This window comes from Populus alba, chromosome 14 (assembly GCF_005239225.2).
Source record: "Populus alba chromosome 14, ASM523922v2, whole genome shotgun sequence".
Classification (NCBI taxonomy): domain Eukaryota; kingdom Viridiplantae; phylum Streptophyta; class Magnoliopsida; order Malpighiales; family Salicaceae; genus Populus; species Populus alba.
In genome coordinates, this window is record NC_133297.1 from 12,857,938 (window position 1) to 12,881,810 (window position 23,873).

The 23,873-nt window shown below is 34.4% G+C and overlaps 4 protein-coding genes across 5 annotated transcripts; 3 read left to right on the forward strand and 1 right to left on the reverse strand.

Annotated features, from left to right (window-relative positions):
- The first annotated feature begins 1,069 nt into the window (after window positions 1-1,069).
- On the forward strand, window positions 1,070-5,476 carry LOC118029785 (serine carboxypeptidase-like 42). The gene is made up of 10 exons (XM_035033751.2): window positions 1,070-1,789; window positions 2,678-2,785; window positions 2,878-2,970; window positions 3,140-3,232; window positions 3,510-3,595; window positions 3,729-4,007; window positions 4,111-4,244; window positions 4,502-4,594; window positions 4,706-4,823; window positions 4,923-5,476. Exons 1-10 carry the CDS (start codon window positions 1,519-1,521, stop codon window positions 5,088-5,090), a joined length of 1,443 nt encoding a protein of 480 aa, XP_034889642.1. The 5' UTR covers window positions 1,070-1,518; the 3' UTR covers window positions 5,091-5,476.
- Window positions 5,477-6,980: 1,504 nt separating this feature from the next.
- On the forward strand, window positions 6,981-10,143 carry LOC118029871 (protein trichome berefringence-like 7). Of its 2 annotated transcripts, none has more exons than XM_073404465.1 (3): window positions 6,981-8,123; window positions 8,747-8,881; window positions 9,501-10,143. In XM_073404465.1, exons 1-3 carry the CDS (start codon window positions 7,300-7,302, stop codon window positions 9,781-9,783), a joined length of 1,242 nt encoding a protein of 413 aa, XP_073260566.1. In that variant the 5' UTR covers window positions 6,981-7,299; the 3' UTR covers window positions 9,784-10,143. The 2 variants fall into 2 exon arrangements, with proteins under 2 accessions (XP_073260566.1, XP_034889757.1); XM_035033866.2 differs by having other exon boundaries at window positions 6,984-8,123; window positions 8,723-8,881.
- Window positions 10,144-11,358: 1,215 nt separating this feature from the next.
- On the forward strand, window positions 11,359-12,242 carry LOC118029703 (uncharacterized). Its single transcript, XM_035033648.2, has one exon. The coding sequence runs from the start codon at window positions 11,446-11,448 to the stop codon at window positions 11,965-11,967; it is 522 nt and encodes a 173-aa protein (XP_034889539.1). The 5' UTR covers window positions 11,359-11,445; the 3' UTR covers window positions 11,968-12,242.
- Window positions 12,243-17,716: 5,474 nt separating this feature from the next.
- On the reverse strand, window positions 17,717-21,272 carry LOC118029590 (alcohol dehydrogenase). Its single transcript, XM_035033516.2, has 10 exons — window positions 21,110-21,272; window positions 20,210-20,346; window positions 20,058-20,104; window positions 19,617-19,942; window positions 19,401-19,483; window positions 19,226-19,301; window positions 19,063-19,124; window positions 18,549-18,644; window positions 18,286-18,447; window positions 17,717-18,074 (listed from the first exon to the last, which is right to left on the reverse strand). The coding sequence occupies exons 1-10, from the start codon at window positions 21,144-21,146 to the stop codon at window positions 17,958-17,960; spliced, it is 1,143 nt and encodes a 380-aa protein (XP_034889407.1). The 5' UTR covers window positions 21,147-21,272; the 3' UTR covers window positions 17,717-17,957.
- Between the last annotated feature and the right edge of the window lie 2,601 nt (window positions 21,273-23,873).

Genomic DNA, 23,873 nt, shown 5'->3' on the forward strand with positions numbered 1-23,873 from the left:
CTTCGGCACTTAATTACTAAAGTAAATGTTACAGACAAGGCATGAACTTTTGTGTGCACTAACAAGTTGTGTGGACACAGTCATTACCACTCTGACATCTACGAGCATCAAGACTTGGCCATTTACTGGCTCGTGCTTCTGGCAAAAACAAGTCCACAGTCTTAGGTGTGGACTACAAATCCATGATTGGCGCGGCCGGGAATTGAAAGTGGTTAGCCATCGTATCCTTTTCTCCATGGCACTCTAAAATTCTATCAGCAATTTTTGAACCCTTATTTCTATAGGTAATGACAAATTAGGTGTTAGGAAAAGGTCACTAATTAATGCTGCTGCGTCCTTGGCCATCCATGGTTGGTTGATCAACGCTAGATCCAGTCCTTGAAAGCGAAAGAGAACCCCATTATTATAAACGTTTCTTAACGCATTCGCTATTTTAAAAAGCGAAATATTTGAGAAGCAATATAAACACACGACTGCAGTCAAAGTTCGAGTTTCTTGCCCATGATTATTGAGTTTTGACTAAAGCACTCCGTCGGCAACATTGAGCCAGTCACCACGGCAAGATCTCCGAGTCTCCAACTGTAAAAAAAAAAAAAAATAGAAAGAAAGAAAAAAAAATTGTTGGCATGTGGGGCTACACAGCTAAAAAAAAGACAGCCAACGAGAACGGCTGTTATTGTCTCTACTTTTGGCTCTAGTTAAAGTGTATAAAATATCTATGAAGATTCTTTTGAGTTTCATTATTTATGATCATCAATCCGTGTGTGCGTTACAGTCTCTGTAAACTGCAAGTGGACATGGCATTTATCAGATATAATAGAATGCTGTTAATATTATCCTAATCCAACGAAGCGGCCAGAGTATAACGAAAGCCAAAAGGATACCTGTCTGCCTATTCTGTTCTTTGTTTTTTTACTTCTCATTTTTGACTTATTTGACTGATTCTGTTGAGTTGTTATCTCACATCATATCAGAATTTGGAAGATAACAAGTGGTTTTTTTTTTTTTTTTGGGATTTACTTTTATTAACCCAAAAAAACCCAAAACATTAAAAAGGTGTTATATTCCCAACGTCTCTCTCCCAGATTCACCACCTAAGTAAAGCAGGACCTGACCACCCTGCAGCTTCCAACGTCTTTCTCTCCTTCTATACATACATACATACATACATACATATGTGTAGAGGAGATTTTTCGCACTGTCTAGGGCAGATCTGGCTATAAATATACACAGTCGCCTTTTCGTTAAAGGAAGGTCCAGGATTCACGTGCCCTGTTGTAACAGAATTTGTTTCATTAAAGATAAAGATATACATGTAGAATACAAGACATGCAATAGAGTATTATCATTATCAGGTTTCTTTTCTGTCATACTTTTTGAACTCTTCTTTTTTCTGGGTGGTTTGTTCTAGTATAATATAATATGCAATACACATCTACTTAGAGAAGGATTTGAATGTGCGGGGGGGAGAGTTCAGGATAAAAGCGTGAGGTTTCGCTTCTTGTACTGTACTATCACATGGTCATGGGGTTTCATGAGATGGGTGGTTGTAGGTTTGGTGGGGTGTTAATTGCTGTGTTGGGTTTCGGGTTGTTGTTGAGTAATGTGGTGGATGGATATCCAGCTAAGGATCTGGTCCTCAACTTGCCTGGTCAACCAAAGGTTGGCTTCAGGCAATATGCTGGTTATGTTGATGTGGATGTCAAGAATGGAAGGGGCTTGTTTTACTACTTCGTTGAGGCTGACAAGGACCCTGACCAGAAGCCCCTAGCTCTCTGGCTCAACGGAGGTGATCAGTTTCTCTCTCACACAACATGTTCATTTTGAGGATGTTTATGTTTTGTTTTTTTTGTTATTTTGATGAATGAAACCTTCTTTCATAAAAAAATATTGTGAGCTGTAATGTCTTGTTATTGGGGTTCAATTTTGTTTCTTTTTACTCTACTTTTAGCTCTAGTTATTTTTCTTAAATGTACTTGCTGGTCTTGTCCTTCAAATTTGCTTTCTACGTTCAAGATTCACTTCTCCTTTTCTCTTTCCAAAAAATATGAACTGTGCAATTTTGTATTTGTTCTTTGTCTTATATGTTTATGATTATGACAAGTCTCTTGATGCAACTTCGTGGTTTTGAATCATGAAAATACAAATTAGGATAATTCTGTCTCTCAACAGTCTTGAAGCATTTCATAGTACTCCCCTTCTAATGTAGGGGGGATTTTATGCTTTGGTTGATGAAAAGTTTGAAATTTTGTCAACAGTACTCTATCACCAACTGTTGCAAGGTTCACAGTTTTCTTTTGCTCCTCTTTTCTTTTTGGTGAATCATAATTCAGAGACAAATCTTATAAATTAAAACGAAAAGGACAATACAAAATAGCCCTTGTTTAGTCTTTAATATAACCATCTCTTCTGCTCTTGGGCTTGGAATCGACGAGTAATTGGATATTAATGAAGAATCTGCTGCTGTGATCAATCGACAGGATTTCTTCATATTCAATTCAAACTCTTTAATGATGTTCCAGTCAAAACTTCTGCTATTTTCTTTAATCTCGTTGTGCAGGGCTTTAGAATTCAATAACAAGTTCGACCTGTATCGTCCTAATATTGAAAAAAGATGCAGTGCATTTCCCATAATGTTGACGGATTCAAGGTAGTAATATTAATATCCCATTTTCAGGCCCTGGTTGTTCCTCTGTTGGTGGAGGAGCGTTCACAGAGTTGGGTCCATTCTTTCCTAGAGGAGATGGCCGCGGCCTTCGAAGAAATTCAATGTCCTGGAACAGAGGTAGCATATAGTTAGCAGAACAATAAATTCCGGTACAGGTACCTTATTTAACTAATTATAACTTGAATTCGTTTCATCTGTCATCTTCTCAGCATCGAATCTCCTCTTTGTCGAGTCTCCTGCTGGAGTAGGATGGTCGTACTCAAATACAACTTCTGATTACACTACTGGAGATGCCAAAACAGGTACAGAAAACTGCAAACAACCACACTGGTTTTCTCTTAATTTATTTAACAGTGAGGTATTCTTATTGATGAAGTAGAAAACAGATGGATGATTACGTAGAATGTGTTCATTTTGGCTTGTACATACATTATTTTAGATTGACCCAAGTAACGCCTATTGTTCTGACAGCCAAGGATATGCAAATGTTCTTATTGAAGTGGTATGAGAAGTTCCCAGATTTCAAATCCAGAGAATTGTTTCTCACTGGAGAAAGTTATGCAGGTATGACCATATGCATTGAAAAAAGTTTCATTTTTGCTCTAAACTTGTTATCGATGCAAAAGTTTTCGAGGTGCACCCTTTTGTTTTAATGTTATCTCCCATTTTGTAGTGACAACTGAGCTCGATATATAGAGGTTTCCGATCATTAGCCATGCCTAATAATCCCAAGCTCACAGAAGACAATCTTTGTGTCCATTAAATACGACTTAACACATTTATCATTTCTTGGTTGGTCTGTTTTAGTGAATTTCTTACGTGTATGAAAATTGTCATACAGGGCACTACATACCACAGTTGGCTGAGGTTCTTCTGGACCATAATGCACGGTCAACTGATTTCAAGTTCAATATCAAAGGAGTTGCTGTAAGAAAACCTGACACTTCTGTTTCTGTGATGAACACGTCTACTATGTTTTCAGGCCCTTTCTTCCATAAATCTTGTTTTCCCCTTTGTATTTAGTTTTTTTCTTTCTTATTTGTTCAATGTATTTGGTTAGATTGGTAATCCACTTCTTAGACTTGATCGGGATGTTCCAGCAACATACGAGTTCTTTTGGTCCCATGGGATGATTTCTGATGAGATCGGCCTCAAGATCATGAATGAATGCGCCTTTGATGACTACACCTATGCAAGTCCGCATAATGTAACCGATTCTTGCAATGATGCGATATCTCAAGCAAATAGCATCATTGGCGATTACATAAACAATTATGATGTGATTCTCGATGTTTGCTATCCATCCATAGTAAATCAAGAGCTACGATTGAGGAAAATGGTTTGCTCCCTCTACTCTCTACTCTCTTCTTCCTTGTTCATTCCTCATTGTAAGTTCATATTTGTCATAGAATTAAGCCACTTTGCTTTTCCAATATACCCAGGCTACCAAGATAAGTGTTGGTGTTGATGTGTGTATGACCTCTGAAAGACGTTTCTATTTCAATCTTCCTGAAGTTCAGAAGGCTCTTCATGCAAATCGGACCAAACTAACTTATCCTTGGTCCATGTGCAGTGAGTAAGTGATAGTTGCTTTCTCTTTCCAACCAATTGAGGAAACAATGTCAGAATCTTGCAAGGCTTATCTTTTCATGATGTTAAATTTTTTAAAGACCAGCTGTATGAAATCACCATTAGAAGTAGGGTTCAGATGCTTCTCTTTTAATGTAAATTTTTGATGGCCTTAGTTACTTGATGAGTACGAGTCCTTGTCTAGGCTTGTTCGTCATACCGAATGTTGTAAATCTAACTTTTGCATCTTGGTTTACTGGGCAGTGTATTAAACTACAGCGACACTGATGGTAACATTGACATACTTCCCATTCTAAAAAAGATAATTCAAAATCATATTCCAGTTTGGGTTTTCAGGTAAGCTCTAAATTGTACAGATGAAAGGGGACAAAACTTGGTTTTTAGCCATGTTGCTATGTTACTCTAAGCACGTATGAAAACCTTAATCAATCAATTTGACCAATGCAGTGGCGATCAAGATTCTGTTGTGCCACTTCTGGGCTCCCGGACACTCGTCAAAGAACTTGCCCAAGATCTAAATTTCAAGATTACAGTCCCATATGGAACATGGTTTCACAAAGGCCAGGTACTTAAAAGTACTCATATAGTAGTTACTTTGAATTTCCTCCAGTGTTCCTTCTACCTGTTGCATATGTAATGATCCGAACTTGTATTACTTGTATAGGTTGGAGGTTGGGCAACAGAATATGGAAATTTATTGACTTTTGCCACAGTGAGGGCAGCTGCCCATATGGTGCCCTATGCACAACCTTCAAGAGCTTTGCATCTGTTCAGTTCATTTGTGCGCGGCCGGAGATTGCCAAATACAACACACGTTTCAATGGATGATTGAGAATCTTCACCATTTATTACAGCCTGATAGAGTTTCCAGTTGTTGAATTCCGAGTTCCAAAACTTCCTCGCCTTAAGAAGGCAGCGAGGGAGTAATTGGGTTTCCAGCAATAACAATTGCAAGAGATAGGGCGTTTCAATCTATTTCTTTAGAAATGGGAATTCAGTGTTTGGGACTTTTTATCTTCATTTCATTGCTGGCATCTGTACCCAACTGGAATTAAAGGTTCCTGATTGATTTGATAGAGTGAAGAGCTGGTTAGTTCCAACCATCCAGTCTCAGAGTCTAGTTAACCAGCTTGTTTTGAATTGGTTTGTTAAAGAATCCTTTGGGCTTTGATACGTTAACAAGTAATGTTCTTGCTAAGCGGATTTTACGCATTTGTAGATTTGTAGCTTCCTTGTTCTTTTCCTCTTTTTTTTTTCCCAACCTGTCCATAACATCCACGGGGAATTCTTTAAAACTCTGAAGCCGGTGATGGGATCCACCCAGAAATGAAAATAAGCAGAAATGCTTGGAAGATGGATGCCGTCATGCTTGGATCATCGCCTTAAGAAATCCGCTGTTTCAACACTGTTTTTTGGGTCCACCGTGATGCATCAAAACGACATCTAAACTGCAGCTAATTCAATAAGAAATATAAAAATCTTCGATGGTTTTGGTGTTGACACCGTTATAATGATCGGGTGAGTCAGCGAAGCAATATCGGTGACGTTGAAGCCTGAAGGAGTTCACTTCAACAGATGGAAAATCTTGAAACGCGTCATTGTTATATTGGTCAGGTCGGCCCACTTTCTACACCACTCCAATCATATGTAAAACACGTGTCTAACATCATTCTAAGATCTAAGGATATGTTCACGGACAGAAAAACAGTTTCTTTTTTTTAAAAGTAAAAAATATGTTCATTTATTGAGAATGAAAATAAATTTTTTCATTGAAAAAATAAAAAATCCATCAAAATTACAACTATTTTTTATAAAAAATAAAACCATAATTTATAAAAATTATCTCAATATTTGTATTTTTATAATATAATTATAGAATATTAAGTTTATTTTATTTAAACTAAAGATTATCATAAAAAATTATATTATTAATTAATTAAATATTTATATTAGACTTATAATAAAAACTAAATTTATAACACTACCTAAATTAAAAAAAAAAAAGCTTAATAGTTTACATTTCTAAAAAATAATTGTATATAAAAGAAAAAAAAGTATTATTCATGTTTGTGTGTTTTCCAATAAAGAGTTTAGGGATTGTTTTGATAATAGTTTATTGTTTTTTTATCTGTTTTTGTTTTTAAACATAAAAATATAAAAAATGAAACCCAGGAAATGATCAAAAAATTTCTAAACAAAATAAAGTGATTTTCAAAATTTTGTGATACTGGTGCTAAAAAAAAATAAAAAATCCAAAAATAATTTTTTTTGGAAAATAAAAGAGGTATTTGAAAATTAAAACAGATAAAAGAAAACACGTGAATGGTATCTACTCTACTGGATCTGAGATTTGTTTCTCTGTCTCTATCAAAGACAGGCCAGTGATGTCCAAATCAAAAGAGGGCTCCACCACTCAGGCTTCATTGCATTGAAAGGCATGTAGTGAATTATTATAAATGTTGATTTTTAAAGTAATTTTGATTTAAAATAATATTTTTTATTTTTTAAAATTTATTTCTGATATAGAATATTAAAATAAAAAAAGTTTTAAAAAAATCAAATTTTTTTACAAACCACACTCATAAATAATTTGACGGCTGGCCCACCTGTCCAACTGTGCAAAAAGACGTAAATAAACAGAAATTCAATTCACCGACAAGCTTCTGGTGTCGTACTTATTACTAAACAGCAACAGTCCGCAGGATCCCTGTCTGATCCAACTCAACTTTTATCCCGTAAATGACAAGAGTGCCCTCACCTTTCAACCCCCATTCACTTTTATCTGCACCTCCCCATTTCAAGAAACCTCGCCTCATTGAGTGTTAACTTCACCTATTGTGCTTCTTAAAGATTCTTCAAGTTTTGGTCTTGATTTGGGTTGTTGTTGCTGTACTGATCTGTTTTTGTTTCAATAGGTATGTATCAACATCGGTTCCATTATCGAAGTTATGGTGTGTGGAATTTTGAGTTAGTTGTTCTAATGATATGATGTGATGGCAAATTGATTTGTTTTATTAGTGTGCATTGTGTTGTTCTATGAGATGATCGAGATGGTTGATAGTTTCAATCACTTGTCATTTGGCCATTTAAGGCCTTTTGTGAAAAGGGTTTTGAGTTTTGGCAAGGGAGTAGTAATAAAGGGTCATTGTAAATTCTGGATCTTTCAATCATTCAATGGAGTTGTTGCTGTTGTCTCGTTGTTATCTTTCCTTTTAGCCATGGCATATGTATATGTGATTCTGTTTCCAAGATTTCAGCCTGTTATTGATAAGACGTATGAGACTCCCCATTTCAATAGTTCTGTAAGTGAGTGCAATTATTTTGAGGGAAACTGGATACAAGATGAGAGTTACCCTTTATATGATGCATCTCAGTGTCCTTTCGCTGAGAATGGATTTAATTGCTTGGCTAATGGGAGAAGAGACAGAGGTTATACAAAATGGAGGTGGAAGCCTAAGAATTGTGAAATTCCGAGGTTTAATGCGCGTGAAATTCTTGAAAAGATGCGTGGGAAGCGAATTGTTTTTGTTGGTGATTCATTGAGTAGAACACAGTGGGAATCTTTGATATGTATGCTCATGACGGGTGTGGAGGACAAGAGGAGTGTTTATGAGATCAACGGGAATAAAATCACCAAGCAGATTAGGTTTTTAGGTGTACGGTTTAGTTCTTTTGACTTGAGAATTGATTTCTATAGATCAGTTTTTCTGGTGCAGCCTGGTCCAGCACCTAGGCGCGCACCAAAGAGGGTTAAATCAACACTGAAGATCGATAAGTTGGACGATATTCGCAATGAATGGATTGATTCTGATATTCTAATATTTAATTCAGGGCATTGGTGGACACCGAGTAAACTCTTCGAAATGTAAGTTGTTTACTTGTCTGAGAGATATCTTGATAAACTATTCGTGACATATTACTTGAAACTATATTTTGGAATTGGGATGTGCCTTCTGGTATGAGCTGATTTAAGGAGTCTTTGGTTGCAAATAATACTGCCGTATACTTCTATGTTATATGGGAAGCAAACCTATCATTTATTTTTTTCTCTTTCTGCATCATTTATGTAGTTATTGATAACTTCTGATAATGTTACATGTGACACAGTAATACGTGTTGATAAATGCATGTATCACAAAGCTTGCATTGAATTCTCGTTTTATAGTCATCTCATCCAGTATTGTTGGCTGAAAAGATGAATGATTTAATAGCACCCGACACGTTTTTTTTTTTACTAGGAAGATGTAGTAGATATAGGCAATGAATTCCTGAATATAGCATTCCTGCAGTTATTCAACTCTGATTTGGTTTAAAATCCCGTATACACATCAATGGTCAAAGACATGATATTCTGTGTTCTTCCATGTCAACAATTATCTGCATCTAGAATCCGTTGGAGTCTATGAACATAGTTCTTTTGGTCTGTGAATGCACAAAATCCTCCTAACATATTTTCTCAGACAGGGGCTGTTATTTTCTGGTGGGCAGATCGCTGAAGATAGGAATGCCTATCACTGCTGCCTTCGAAAGGGCACTGCATACATGGGCATCATGGCTTAACACTACCATAAATGCAAATAGAACAAGCGTGTTCTTCCGCACTTTTGAATCTTCCCATTGGAGGTGTGTTATCTACCATCCTATTTGCTTAAGTGAATTATAAACATTGTCAAAAGGTGTCTATCAAACACAAAATAATGATGCATACAAGTCCCTGTAGATGAACCATGCATTTTGCAAATTGATTCTGTAGTCTATACCCATTAAAATAAATGGAGAAGACAGGATGGATCATGGATTCCGTATAGAGCATAGACTGGTGTGTTTATTGCCTTACATGCTATAGGAGAAGTTACCAGATAATCCCAACCCAAAGCAATGTTAAAGAAACCCACCTCTGCCAATCTCCTTCGCTATCCAATCCCATAACTTCTAATCTGAAAGAATCCAAGGATTTTGATACTTGACTGATTATAACTGATGTCTCTATAAGATGATGCTTATTCTCAACAGAATCATGTTTTGAATTTAGTGAGCGACTTATAGGATGTCTAGTTCTTTTACACGCCATTAGATCCTTCACTGTTGGCTCATCTGTTTTGTCAGTGAATGTTAATTTTGTTTGTAACCATAATGTGACAATCTGCTGAAAGATCATACTTGCTTATTGCTATTTACAGACATGCTCATGCTTAACTAGTTAACTTGACTGATTGTATTGATTGCATTTGTAATTTACCAGTGGCCGGAACCGCCTTTCTTGCAAAGTGACTCGGCAGCCTTCATCAAGAACTGGAGGGAGGGATCGTAGCCCAATATCTGACACCATAATCAAGGTTGTAAAGGCAATGGCCGTTCCCGTAACAGTTTTGCATGTGACACCCATGGGTGCATTCCGGAGTGATGCTCATGTTGGCACTTGGAGTGACAATCCATCTGTCCCTGATTGCAGCCACTGGTGCTTACCTGGTGTACCTGATATGTGGAACGAGATTCTCTTGTCAAATATGTTGTCCAGGAATTAAGAGGCCATTCTTTCCACAAGCTAGAAAATGCAACTGTGTAGTGTGTTCCATATTCTTCCCTCTTCAATTGACCCCATTCAATTTCCAAACCTTCTACTCAACTACTTTCAGTACATACGAAGATTTTCTCTGCTGAGAAGTTGTGTGCGTTTGTCACAAATATTGTTTGTTGTGTAGTTCAGGGATCCAAAAATTACCTGATTTGTCTGTTCTAGTTGCACTTGAGTTCACATGTAATGGCAATGATTTCTCTCCAGCGCTAGCTGAAATCTGGAAGCTCTTCTCTTCAGATGCCACCGAGCTGTTGTACAATAAAAGCGTTATTGCTAAAATGTTCATGTTGCATTTGGCTTGACAGTATGCCCGGCATTGTCAATGCTTTACATTAAGGTTTGTTAAGCCTTTTAACAATTGTATTGGCAACTGAGCAGTGGAAATTGTCCCCCTTCCTGAAAATGATCAATATTTTAAAGAATTTGTGTGAGAGAGCACATCACAAATATTAATGATCTGAACTGGAAAAATGTACACTCATTTTTTTTATTTTCTCTAAAATGATAGGTGAGGTAGATAAAAGTAGAAGTGATTATATTTTGTTTGGTTTGATTTTTATAAAAAAAAATAATTAAATTAAATTTTTATTTTTATATAAAAACAAAAATTGGTTTAAACCTATTGGTTTTGATTTGGTTTTTTTGGATAAAAATTTGTTTAAACCGGTTTGACTTGGTTTTTTTCTATTTGACTCGGTTTTTTCCCGGTTTGAATCAGTTTAATTTTTTTAGTTTCATGCTTATAAAACTGAAGTGAACCGGTTGGTTTTTTTTAAAATTTTAATCAGATTTTTTTTATTATTTGATTTTTTCAATATTTTTTTTTAATTTCTTTGATTTAATTAGTTTTTTTTTAAATTTTTTTCACCCAGACAAAAAAGATGTTCACTTGAAGTCCTATCGGAGTCTGCCTTTATTTGATTGAAGCGCAAGAAAAGAAGAGGACGAAAAAGAAAAAGAAAAATAGACAAATTTACTCTTGGATGGTTATAGCAAGGCCAACCACAGACCAACTGCTGACTATACTCTTCTTCAACCAACCAATTCTACATGGAAAAAAAAAAAAATCAAAATCATAATGGTTTAAAATCTCTAATTAACTGATTAAATCTGAGTGAACATTTTCATAATTTATTGGAAAACTAAATCCCTAGCATCATACCTTTTATTTGGACACCGGTACAAATTATAATGCTACCTTAAGTTATTCAAAAGGTCATTAGGCTTCATTTCAACTCATTTCTATCTAATCAACGCGTATCATAACAAGCGCCTTCCCGGCGTTCCCGCAGCAACATCTTCCCGTCGCTAGAAACTGTGCAAGCATGCCTTTTTTTTTGGATTGTAGTACTGTAGTAGGCATATGGATATAAGCTTCAGATTAAAAAACATGGGATTTTGAGTGTAGGGAAACTGAGGAGTGTTTTCCAATGCAAACAACCCTTCCACACAAATCTTAGAATGAGAGTCAAGTCACTCAAAACTTGTTATGAATTTTAGACAAAAAAAAATAACCCTAACCTCTCCGTACAAATAGGCCTCCAACCCTACTACTTTCTCCGCAACAATTCAAATCATCAATTTCAAACATCCACTAGCTGCGCTTGACATGGCCGCCTCCAATAATCTTGACTTCCCGTATTCCCCTCCACCACCAAGTCACTCTTTCCAGCCACCACCTGCACCTCCTCATGTACGTCCGCCACCACCTCATATCCGTCCACCCCCACCACCTCTGCCGCCTGCACCATCACCAAGTAACAACACCACAGTAATAGTCATTGTCTTTGTCTCATTTGGTGGCCTTATATTCCTTGCATTCCTTGCTGCTGCTCTTTGTTTCTTTATCAAGAGGAAAACGAAGAAAACTGTTGAAGAAACCGATATTGTACATGTTCATGAACATTTGAAGGTGAAAGAGGCCATAGTAGAAGGACCTCACGGGCCAAAAGCCGTGGTGCTAGAGGTTGTTGATGACGTGCATATCGGTGAAGAAATTAAGGAGGAGGAGAAGGTTGGCGAAGGTTTGCATGCTAAGGCTATAGAGGGGAATGCTGGTACCGTTGATCAGCTGGCAGCACCATCCTCTTCTGGTTCTAATAATCATTCCCGACTTGAACACAAGGACTAAATGATTACAGCGTCACTCCGTGAACATTTGTGGTGTTGTTCAGGGGGTAAAATTAAGGATTCGATGGCCATAATTTCATAAACTCCCTAAGCGAAAAGTTTCTGAAAAAGTGCAGTTAACTTTGTTTAATTTGGTTTTTAATTTATTCACAATAATAAAACCCTGAAACTTGACTGTTTGTCTATTACAGGAAGTTATCTCATGTTTGGTGTTTTGTGTTGCCATGGCCTTGTACTTGACAATTGACATATTTGAAACAACGTTTTAAAACATTTTCTCTTACATTTCAATTTGTTCTTATTTGATGCTAAGTATATTTCTTAATTAATTCAAGAGTTATTCAAGAAAACATTCTTTCTTCAGTAAACATCAAAACTGATTGATCCGCTCCCAATGGTGTAATTGTATAAGTTTGAGAAAACTCCAAATCTCTTATCATTGTATGCGTTAAGAGATTAGCTAGTGTGTAATTTCAGAAGAAAAAACACATAACTTCACAATTACTCGCATCTCATGAATGTGTAGAGAGAGAGAGAGAGGGAGAGAGGAGCTTAAAAACATGAAACGGGTTTTCTTTTCTTATGAAAATATGCTCAACCATTGTATTTCACTCGATCGGTTTTCCTTTTGAAAACTAACATATAGCTTACGTGGTTGTGGTGACGAATTCAAGTCCTCGTCAATTAAATGACTCGTTAGATTTTGTTAAGCCGTAAATATTGCCAATTGCCACTTCCAGGATCCAATCCAACGATATAAAAACAAGTATCTAAAAACAAGAGAGTCAACGAATACAACCATAAAAACAAGTATCTAAAAACAAGAGAGTTAAATTATGAGTTTTAGACATGTTAAGTATAGTTATTAAATTGGATCAGCCCGCGGATCAATTCACAAACCCACTTGGTCCGAGTTTATTATTGAGGTTTCAATAATATTTTTAGGGTGATTTTTGGATTAAAACAAATTGAATTTTGGATTTTGAAGGTTAAGAAACTTAAACTGTGATTTTTTTAGTATCATAAAACATTCTAATAGATGATTTGTTTTCTGCCTAGACAGTTTTTTGTTTTAATAAAAAATAGGCGTGTCTAGTCTTTTTTCCTTTTAAGCTAGGTACGAGAGCCTAACTTTTTTTAATGGCTCTTTAGTTTCTTAATTTTTTATATATTTTAAACTAAAATTCTTTCTAAATAGAATTATTAAAATAATATTTTAAAGGATTATTTGATTACAACATAGTTTAAATTATAAATGAAGGAGACTAATCTCTTTATAAATTAAATGGATACTAAATAATTAAAAATTAGTTGTTATTTAAAAGAGGCTATATAAACAAAATAAAAAAGAAAATATGTATTAATTTAAACATAAATAAAAGAAATTAGAAAAAAAAAAAGATTGGGCGTTGCTAACCCTAACCTATTTTGTTAGGGTTTGAGAGCTTGGATCCTTATATATTCTTTTATTGTATATGGAATGGATGATATTTTAAAAATAATAAAAATAAATCAGGCAACGCATTGTCTGATTTTGCCCTGAATCTGACCATTATGGTAGCCGAAAAATCGAAGCTAAAGGTGTTCTTATCTAAAAACTCATTTTCAATTTATTTTTGACCCAAAACAAAAACACCCAATGAACTTTGGTAAACTTATACATAACCTCAAAAAAACTAAAAAAAAAATCATCACAAAATCAACTCGAGACAAAAAATGTTCTCAAGCTCAGACCTGTCTTTTTAAAGCACTTTCAATGTAAATAAAATAAAAATCTAAGTTGAACTCTCATAATCAAATTAGATCATTTAACATAGAGATTAACCATTTTAGTAGTTCAAATTGATGCCAATATTATTTTTCTCTCTCTACCCCTAGAATTCAGTAACCTTTCTCGTTCCCCTCTCTCAAACTATGGAATAAACAGCAATCTAAATAAATTTGTATACCAAAATTGAATTGAAAAAATATTAAGAAACCGAATATTTATAATATTTAAACTGTGAGAACTAAATTAAATTTATATATGAATTTTGAAGCTATCACTTATTTGTGATGCTTTTTGTATTATAGTTTCCTGTCTTTTAATTTTATTTTTAGTCAATAAATTTAAATCAATTTTCCTTGAGTTTAGTCCCCAAAAATTGTAATTATATATATAAAAAAAAAGAATGGAAACTGAATTAAAAACAAAATAAAAATTTGAATAGTAAATTCAATGTGATGAAATGAAGAATGTGGTGTATAATAAGATTCTCTCTCGTCTCATGCACGCACTCGCACACAACCAAATCAATATAAACAAAACACTTACGATTTTAATCATTAAACACAAATCTTCGTCTACTAGGAATATTTTAAAAGAAATGTAGAATTTTTTCCAATAAATAAATAAAAAAGTAATAATTAGATGGGAGCAGGGGCGGAGGAGCATAGAAGACTGAGGTGGGTTGTAGCCAGGTAGAAAAATAAATCCTAAAAAAATATAATATCCCATCTTATAAGTGTAGCTTTTTTATTTACCTTTTTCCAAATTCGTATATGTAAATAGTCTCGTCTGCATTATTTCTTATTAGTCTCGTATCTTTTCATTGGACTTTTTAACCTTTAGCATCCCATTTTTCTTTTTACTCATTGAATAAATCTCTAGGATTTTCTATTCCGGAAAAAATAACTCATTTTATATATCCCAATTTATATGTATTTGATCCATAGGAAAACACTAAAAATTTTAATTTTAAAAAATAAAATTAAAAAAAATAAGTTTGGAAGTGTTGTTGCGGTTATTTTTTAAAGTGTTTTTCGTGCCGAAATGTATCAAAATAATATATATTTTTTAAATTAATGTATCAAAATGATCCAAAACATACCAAAAAAATTAATTTTTAGCAAAAAAAAAAATTAAATTTTAGGGGAACGCGGTTTGCACCGCGTTCCCAAACGCTATTTACTTTTTAGCCCCATCTTATAGCAGCAAATAAATACTCAATCAACTATGAGGAGTGTAGCCTAATTGGTCAGGCTCTAGATTTGCTCTCAAAAGGTCACTAGTTCAAGTTCCACAAACCTCAAGACCACTGAAAGTTTACATGGTCATTAACTTCAGGACCCATGAAATTAGTCGAGGTACAGTGAGCTAGCCCGAAAATTCATATTAATAAAATTAAATAAATAAATACTCAATCAAACTTCATGATATTTCACGCACTTACCACATCTTTTGCCATATGCTTAACTCCCATTGGTATAGAATATGGTTTCTTTGCTCATCCTTCTATTCATAATGGGAAAATTTTCATGCATCATTAGTGAAGTGATGGAAAATAAAAGGCCTGAAACCAGAGTGTCTATTCAATGATGGATATTAAAAAACAATTTATGTTTATTTATTCGTAACCCAGGATAAAAATAATTCCTGCTCTGCCGTTGTATGGGAGCTCACTGCATTAAAATTTTCCAACAACTTTACTAAACCACTAAACCTAATCTCTGCGTATTTTACTTTTGCTTTTATGCTTCATATATACTTGAATAATATTTTGTTTGCCTTTGAATAAAAACACAATACGCAGGGAAATCGACTCGGTATTGTTTTACTAAACCAATAGAGGAAAAACGAGCAGCCCCTGAAAGCAGAAGAGGAGACTTCCTTGATCGCCTCATAGATGTCATGAAATCTGATAATTTGTTGACAGAAAATCTCATTTCTTATGTTATCTTTGTGCTTCTTTTTGCCACTTCTGGACGATCACCGCAACTTCAAGTTACTGGCAGAGCATGCTCTTGTTATGCAAGAATTAGTGGTAACTAAAGCAACCTTCACATCATCTTCACCACATTTCTTTCTGATGGAAGTTATTTTGTTTTATTTTTTGGACGGGATGCAAGGTAGTTCGTTGTCAGGATATATATAGAAACACACAGATTCCTGCAAAACTTCTTTTATCCTAGCATGGCCAGATGCACGTATGTATAATATAGCCATGCGGGATTCATTAATTTAAAATATACTTAATATCGTTAACAGGAATCGGAAGCAAATCTAGGTGTGATCTCCATATTGCAGTGTTTAAATTATGCGAGGAGATGTATAATAAAAACATATCGCAAGAATGGCACGGGATACTTGTGTTATAACTTGGATGGCTAATTTTTCAGGTGGACTAAAGTAAAGGGAGGGGGACTTGTTAGAGCTCCATTGTTAGTGAAGGGAGGGGGACGATCGTGTTATGGATTTTTCCTTTACGCTTTACCTTGGGGGGATTGCACGTCCACTGCCCTCCGGTTTTGTTCAATTGAGCTAGCTAGACTCTTTTTTTTATTTGTTTTTTCTTAATCTAATGTCTATATTCGCATTAATGTGTTATAGTTGATAGTGCCCCATTCTTTTTTCTTAAAAAAAAATATAGTTATATGGGCCGGGTCCAAACAGCAAGAGTCTAGAAAAGTTCTAGTTGTTTGGGCAGGCTGCTAGGAAATGGGTTGTTTCATGCAATTGTTTTCTCTCAACCCATGCATATTTTCTTCCCTGCATATTTAATTCAAGCCTTACATGTCAGGAGAGAAGAATAAGAAAAGAAAATGGAAAGTAAGAAAGAATGGATCATAATGCTTTGATTTTAAGATCACCCACATCATTGAAAAAATCTTTGATGAAATGATTTTAAAAACATTCCACCATTTATGGATGGAATTGGACATACATGTGATAATGAATTTCAAACCATGAGCTTCCTAAAGCATCACTGTGAAAAAGACACCCAAAAATCATAAAAGAAATAGCTTTACTTATCTATAATTTAACTGGTCTAAGTTTTAAATTTATTTTTTTAAAATTATTAGTTTAGGTCTCATAAATCTTGAACACATTAAAAACTTACTTCTAAACTTACTTCTATGGTTATTAACTTTAAAACTTGTGGAATTGTTCAAAATACATACAAATTAATCTGAATAAAAAATTATAATGACTATCAATTATTCTCTCATTTTTTCATCATTTTTTTGACAACTTTCTCTCTTTTTTAACTAGAGGATTGAAATAAAAAATTGCTAAAATATTTTTTATTTATAGACAAAATTTTCATTATGAACTCTAGATTTAATACATCCAGTGTAAATTGTTTTTCAGATTTCAAATATCAAGATGATGATAATATATTCGATCAATTAAAATTAACTAGTCAAACACTTCATGTACTCGACTCTATCCATGTTAAAAAAATCAAGGAACTAAAACGTCAAAAAGCACAAGAACTGAAAAGAGAGATCATTATTAGAATAAACAATGTATCCTACATAATTGAGGTCGTTTAGTGCTTTTATATATATGGATGGGTATCAAATTATTATGCTAAAAATATGTAGGAGATCTAAGGTATATAAACATTAAGACAGGCACTCTTAATAATCAAGTCTAATCCACAAACTATAAATTAATTTGAGCAAACCTGTAGCTGAAGAACTCCCATCTGTGATATAAATCACCATGAAGTGGATCAGAAAGGAAGAGCAAGAGGACTAACCGAGCCAATTAACCCCTAGCCTATAATCAAATGAACTGGACAACCCCAGAATCAAGTCCTAGGTCCAATCCCAATCAAACTCGTCAATATTTGAGCCTAAAGCCTGAAGGGTTAACCAGAAGTTCTTCAAACTTTCTCACACCAAGAGCAGAATTGCAGACAACAGCCTCAGAATGAATGAAGAACTTATAACCAGTGAAAGATGGGGAGATGGCAAAAGGGAGGGACAAGAGAACATAATAATGCATTCAAATACATAAAATTGTGTCTATGATATGCCGTAAGGCCAACGCCACAAATAGGGCAACCGCGAACAACTTATATATTTAATCTCTTCATAATATAAAAAACCAGAACCAAAAGCCATTGCATTATTTTTCTACTATATCGAAAGCCATTGCATTATTTTTCTACTATATCGAAAGCCAAGGCCTCCATGTAGCAGGTGGATCTTACAGTTCTTTAGCTAACCCTCCATGCGAATAATGCACCTCAGACCCTCTCCTTTCAGCATGTAATCAAATGCTTTATTAATCTCCGAGAAGGGAATAGAGTGAGTGATGAATTTCTCCACTTCCAGCTCCTGAAAGATAAAAATATTGAAGTTTAAATGCAAGTTAGCAAGTGACAATGACACAAGTAAATACCTTAAAACTGAATGCAGCCGTATGTAGGCTTGATTGAAAATCATTTTGTGACAAAATCTTCGTCAAAAATCGATATAGGACGTTTTAAAATTCATCAAGTAACCACTACATGGCTGCAGATCCACCAACATGCATATTAGCTTTTACCTTATTCATATATTTTTCCACCACGCCAGGAAGATCAGTGCGAGGCTTGTAGTTGCCAAAGAAGGTCCCTTTAAGGGTCCTCTCATTTAACAGATTCATTGGGTGGGTCTTGAATTCATCATCTTTGCTCGGGACACCGACAAGCACTGCAACACCCCAACCCTGAGAGGCCAAGATGATATGATGAGATATTTTACGATTATATGCAGGAACATATATAATTAGTATGATTAAACAGCATATAAGCTATGGGAAGTGATTACGTCATGAACACATTCAAATGCTGAGATCATGGCTTGGACATTTCCTGTGCACTCAATACTCCGATCAACTCCTCCATCAGTCATCTCGATAATCACCTGACCAAAAGCAATGTCAATCATACAAGTGACACTTTTCTGGCATCAAGCCTTGAATTTATTTAAAAATCGGCAATCTTTATACATACTTCTATAGAACAATATAACATTTAGTAGAATCAAAATTTTGATTGTTCAATAAAGGTTTAAAATGAAGTAATGTGAACCTTTCGAATCTAGAAAACATGTTTTAGTAGAGTGGTGTATATTAATAATTGTGCAAACAATGGTCATAGTAATGGATAATATTTAGCCTCTAGTTTTGGCCAAGACAGAAAGTATGTTCCATTAATCTTGCAGTGATCAAAATTATTTAATGCATCGAAAGTAATGTGCCATAGTATGATAGAAAGCCAAACTAGAAGCAAGGCTGTGATCAGGTGCATACAAAATATGACAAGAATGTTTCATAACCCACCTGTTGAACTGGCTTGTCATGATCTTTTGGGTTTATTAATTCAGTAACACCAAACTTCTTTGCTGCGAGACGAACAGGATAAGTTACAACCATCAGCGATTAGTGAAATGCCACAATATTTAAGACATGAAGTATGTATTCTTGGCAAATAAACTCACTCTACCTTCTTTGAATCTGCTGGGGTTCAAATCAACACCAATAATCCTCGAAGCCCCTGATAACCTTGCTCCCTCAGCAGCCTAAAATTAGTTCAAAAGAAAAGAGATGAAGCGTGAGAGTTCACCACAAACCTTGTATGATTGGCAGAAGTGAAAACACAATCAACGAGGACAACTTACAGCGAGACCAACGGCACCCAGTCCAAAAACTGCAACAGTGTGGCCCTTCTGTGGTTTTGCAACATTCAAAGCTGCGCCAAGGCCTAAAACCACAGTGACCATATGTATCAAGAATATAGAAGGGTTTTATCTCACCACTAATATTAGTATTTTATTCTATATATCAACGATGTCAATAGATGATACAATAGCAGACAGTGATTGTAGTTAACAAACCTGTTGATATTCCACAGCTAAGAATACAAACTTTGTCTAGAGGGGCAGCAGGGTTGATCTTGGCAACAGTCCCAATATGGCAGACGGTGTATTCACTAAATGTGGAACCGCCAAGAAAATGGTAAATTGGCTTTCCGTTGATAGAGAACCTTGATTTTCCATCAGTGAGCATAACACCCCTATCAGTATTGATCCTGAGGAGATCACACATGTTGCTCTCTTCTGATTTACAGTGTCTGCAATCCCCACACTCCCCAGTGAATACTGGTAAGACATGGTCACCTGGCTGGAGATCAGTCACACCAGGACCTACGCTCTCCACAATTCTAGGGGCCAGCAAACAGAAACAAAATATTTATAAGCATATTGCAGTGTGATAATCTAAATAAACAAATTTGCGAACATGCTGCTGTTACTATTTCTATATAGAGATGTACTTACCCTCCAGCTTCATGACCGTATATGCGTGGAAACAGAGGTGTTTGTCCCTGCAATAAAAGGATCAGAACCATTTCCAATTTCAATTTTAATGCATCTTAAACACGAACCGTCTCCGTATAATTTTGGCTAGAATAAATATAAACTTGAGTCACCTTAGCTTCCCAAAAGTAAACATCGGTGTGGCATAAAGAGGTAAAGAGGATCCTCAAGCGAACTTCATTAGCCTGTGGTGGAGCCACTTCCACTTCTTCAATCGACAGTGGCTTCGCTGCTTCCCATGCCACCGCGGCTACGTAAAATACCCCACATGGTCGATTAGACAATTAACCCAGGTTGATCCGATGAATAAAGAACTCACTACTTCAAGAATTTTGAAAAAAAAATCTAGATCAAATTTTGACCGTGTTAGCTCTCACTAAGTTCACTTTAAAATCCGACCGGACAAGTTGGGTTGGGTTGACTTAACACTGAATGGAAGCACTTGGATTCATGAGGGCGGGGGGAAACACCAAATATATGAAACTCAAAAAAGAAAAGGAGACGTGTATCATGCAGTGAAGGAACCCATGTTTTTAAAATCAAATAAAAACACGGTCCCTCCACTTTATATATTTTGTTGAATCAGATCCCATATTTTAAATTAAAACAATCTAATCTCTTTGCTTCCTACTAAAAGCAATTTGCGAACCTCCTTCCAGTTAGATCTGAACTGAACTCATCACAACCATTTAATCAGTAATAAATCAGGGTGAAGGGGCTCCGATCACCTTTGATCAGAGGTTGATTTAAGCGGATGTTAAACATAGAGGGACCATTATGCCAATGCTAAACAGTAAATAGAGAGATGATCGGTTAAAGATGAAAACAAACATTCAAGATTTTTACCAAACCCAATGACTGAATCAATACAATATATACGATTGAATTATATATATTTACAAGATAAAAAATAGACCACAGTTATCTATCTAATCGGAAAAGTGGGACAAGGTATTAGCCGGCTGGAAAAATAAAGGACCAGCAGTGATAACTGCGAGCACTGTATACGGTACCTTTGCAGCGAATGACTTGACCAGCTGTGCTAGACATGGCTTCTTCTTTTGTGTTTCTAAGATGATGGATTGTGTGTTTTGATCGCTGCAACTATTTCCGCCTCGTGGTTTGATTTATAAAGATATTATCTTAGTGAACTTAATGAAGACGACAGCTCGTCACGCAGAACTGTGGTATGGTGGAATTTGTCCGGTGGTTTTGATTACTGGTGGCGCCTAATGTTTTGTAGTTTACTTGGGAGATTTTCTCCAGTCTTATCTTGTAATTATGTATGGTCACACGTGGCCTCCAAGTTGACGGTCATTTTGCTTTTGAAAAGAGAGTGTGCACTCGAGCTGCACAGTTACCATCAACAGAGATTTCGAAATTATTTATCTAAACCTAGGAGAAATAAGAATTAATAATGAAGGACGATGATTAAAAAAACTACTAACACATAGAAAATTAAATCCACGAGCAGTCTTTAGAATCACAGGCCACCGAGCCAGGACACCATTCGGCGCCCCTCCTGCTCGGCGTGGATTTAATTTGGAGATTGAAATACATTTCTTTTTTTATTTTTGGTGATCATGGGATAGATTCTAAGTTGGTTACAAATTAGGACCACGGCTAGGTTCGATTTCTAATTTGTCTAGTAAAACCTGAACACTGCCCTTCTGGGATCTGTCATCGTCAAGCAGTATATTTGTGATTTATTAGGAGCAGTATATTTGTGATTTATTAGGAGTATAATTGAGATTGTTTTTTTAAATATTTTTTATGTTGAAATATATTTTATTTTTTAAATTTATTTATGAGATCAATATATTAAAATGATCTAAAATATATAAAAAAAATTAAATTTTTAAAAAATACGAGTTAGTCTGCATTTTCAAATACTCTCTAAAAGTTTAGATTGACGTATGATATTTGAGCTCAATTATTTTTCTATTTTAAAAATATTTTAAAAAATATTAAAATATTATTTTTATTTTTGAAGTTAATATATTAAAATAATTAAAAAATTTTGTTTAAAAATATATTAAAATAATTTTTATTTTTAATATCTTTATATAAAAAAATTAATTTAATGTTTTTTGAAATAAAAAATACTGAAAAACAGAATTGTATATCAACCATTAAAAAAGAATCATCATTTTATATCTTCACTGTTTAAGCACAATCCTATCCAAAAGCATCTCGTAGAAAAAGGCACCTGCACACACTCGGGAGCCTCAGCACGACTATGATGGTGTTTGGGTAAGCGGTTGCGGCTGCGTTTTACTTAAAACGCAGTTGGCAGCCGTTTGGTAATGAAAAAAAGCGAATTACTGTTCATGGATCCCACATGTTTTTTACGTTCGGACCGCAGGTAAGGAAAAGCAATGAAATCATGCTTTTCACGCACTGTGCATGCTAATTGCACTGTTCACTGAACAGTGCAATTAGCATGAACAGTGCACACTAATGCATTATTCACTTTTTTTTACGTGTATTAAATGTTTTAATATTTTTATTTTTTTATATTAAAAAAAAAAACACTAGTTAAACAGTGCACACTAATGCACTGTTCACCTTTTTTTTTTTCAGGGTATTAAATTTTTTAACATTTTTTTTTTAAAAAAAAAACACTAGTTTAAAGTGAATTAAATTCACTCGTACTGTAATGTGAACAATATTTTTTTCCCGAAAAACTAGTATAGAGTGAATTAAATTCACTCGCACTGTAATATCAATTTTATACCTGATAATATTTTATCTACGCTAAAAAAATTATGAAAACTGTAATTCTTATCAGATAAATTTTGTACATAATGGAATTATAAATAGTTTAATGGAATAATAAAAAATATTTTATATAAAATATTTTTTATTTCATGATGTAATATAAGTAATTAAATTTACAATATTTAAATTAAAAATCATTAGTATTAATATATATATATATATATATATATATATATATATATATTATTTTATAACCTCAATTTGAAAAGCATTTTTTTAACCAAACACATTAAACTACTTTTTCTTCAACCTCAACTTCAACCACAGTTTTAACCAAACACCTATTTTTTCAAACCAACCTCAACTAAAAGTACTTTTTATAAAATAACTTTTTTTAAACCACAACCACAAAAGCTACCGCAATACCAAACACACCCTATATCATAGAAATTAATTAATATGTTTGATTTTAATTTTTTGGTTAGTCGCTTGTGGATTTGATTTTTCGTTATCTTGTAAAGGTATAATTTTTGCATAATTAATTTTCTCTTCTATTTGTTTTCAGGGTCATTTTTTAAATAAATTTTAGAAAAGTTTTTATATATATTTTATCCAAATCTTAAGTTTTTTTTTTTTTGTCATTAATGCATCTGTCTTGTTAGAGGTGTACGGGGTACTTTTGTAAAACACAGCCATATGCTGGTTTGATTTTCCTTGTTTGAGGTCTATCCATATTATAGTTATAAGAAAATATAAAAGTCGTGGGACAACAACTACAGTAAAAAATATCTTCTTGTCGCTCTCAAAACAAACCAAATAATTAGTAAAGGGAGGTGAAATGATTTATTCACAATAATTCATTTTGTCGGTACAATGTTATGGGGAGAATAGTTCGGTATTTTTACATTTATAGCATAGTAAAATATCTACATCACCTTCAAATCAATTTTTTTTTAAGATCGGTGTTGGTAGTTTTTTTTTTTTTATTTTTATTTTTTCAAACATGGTAAGATGACTTAGATAATATTAAAGTTGAATTTTCTTTAACTTGCATCA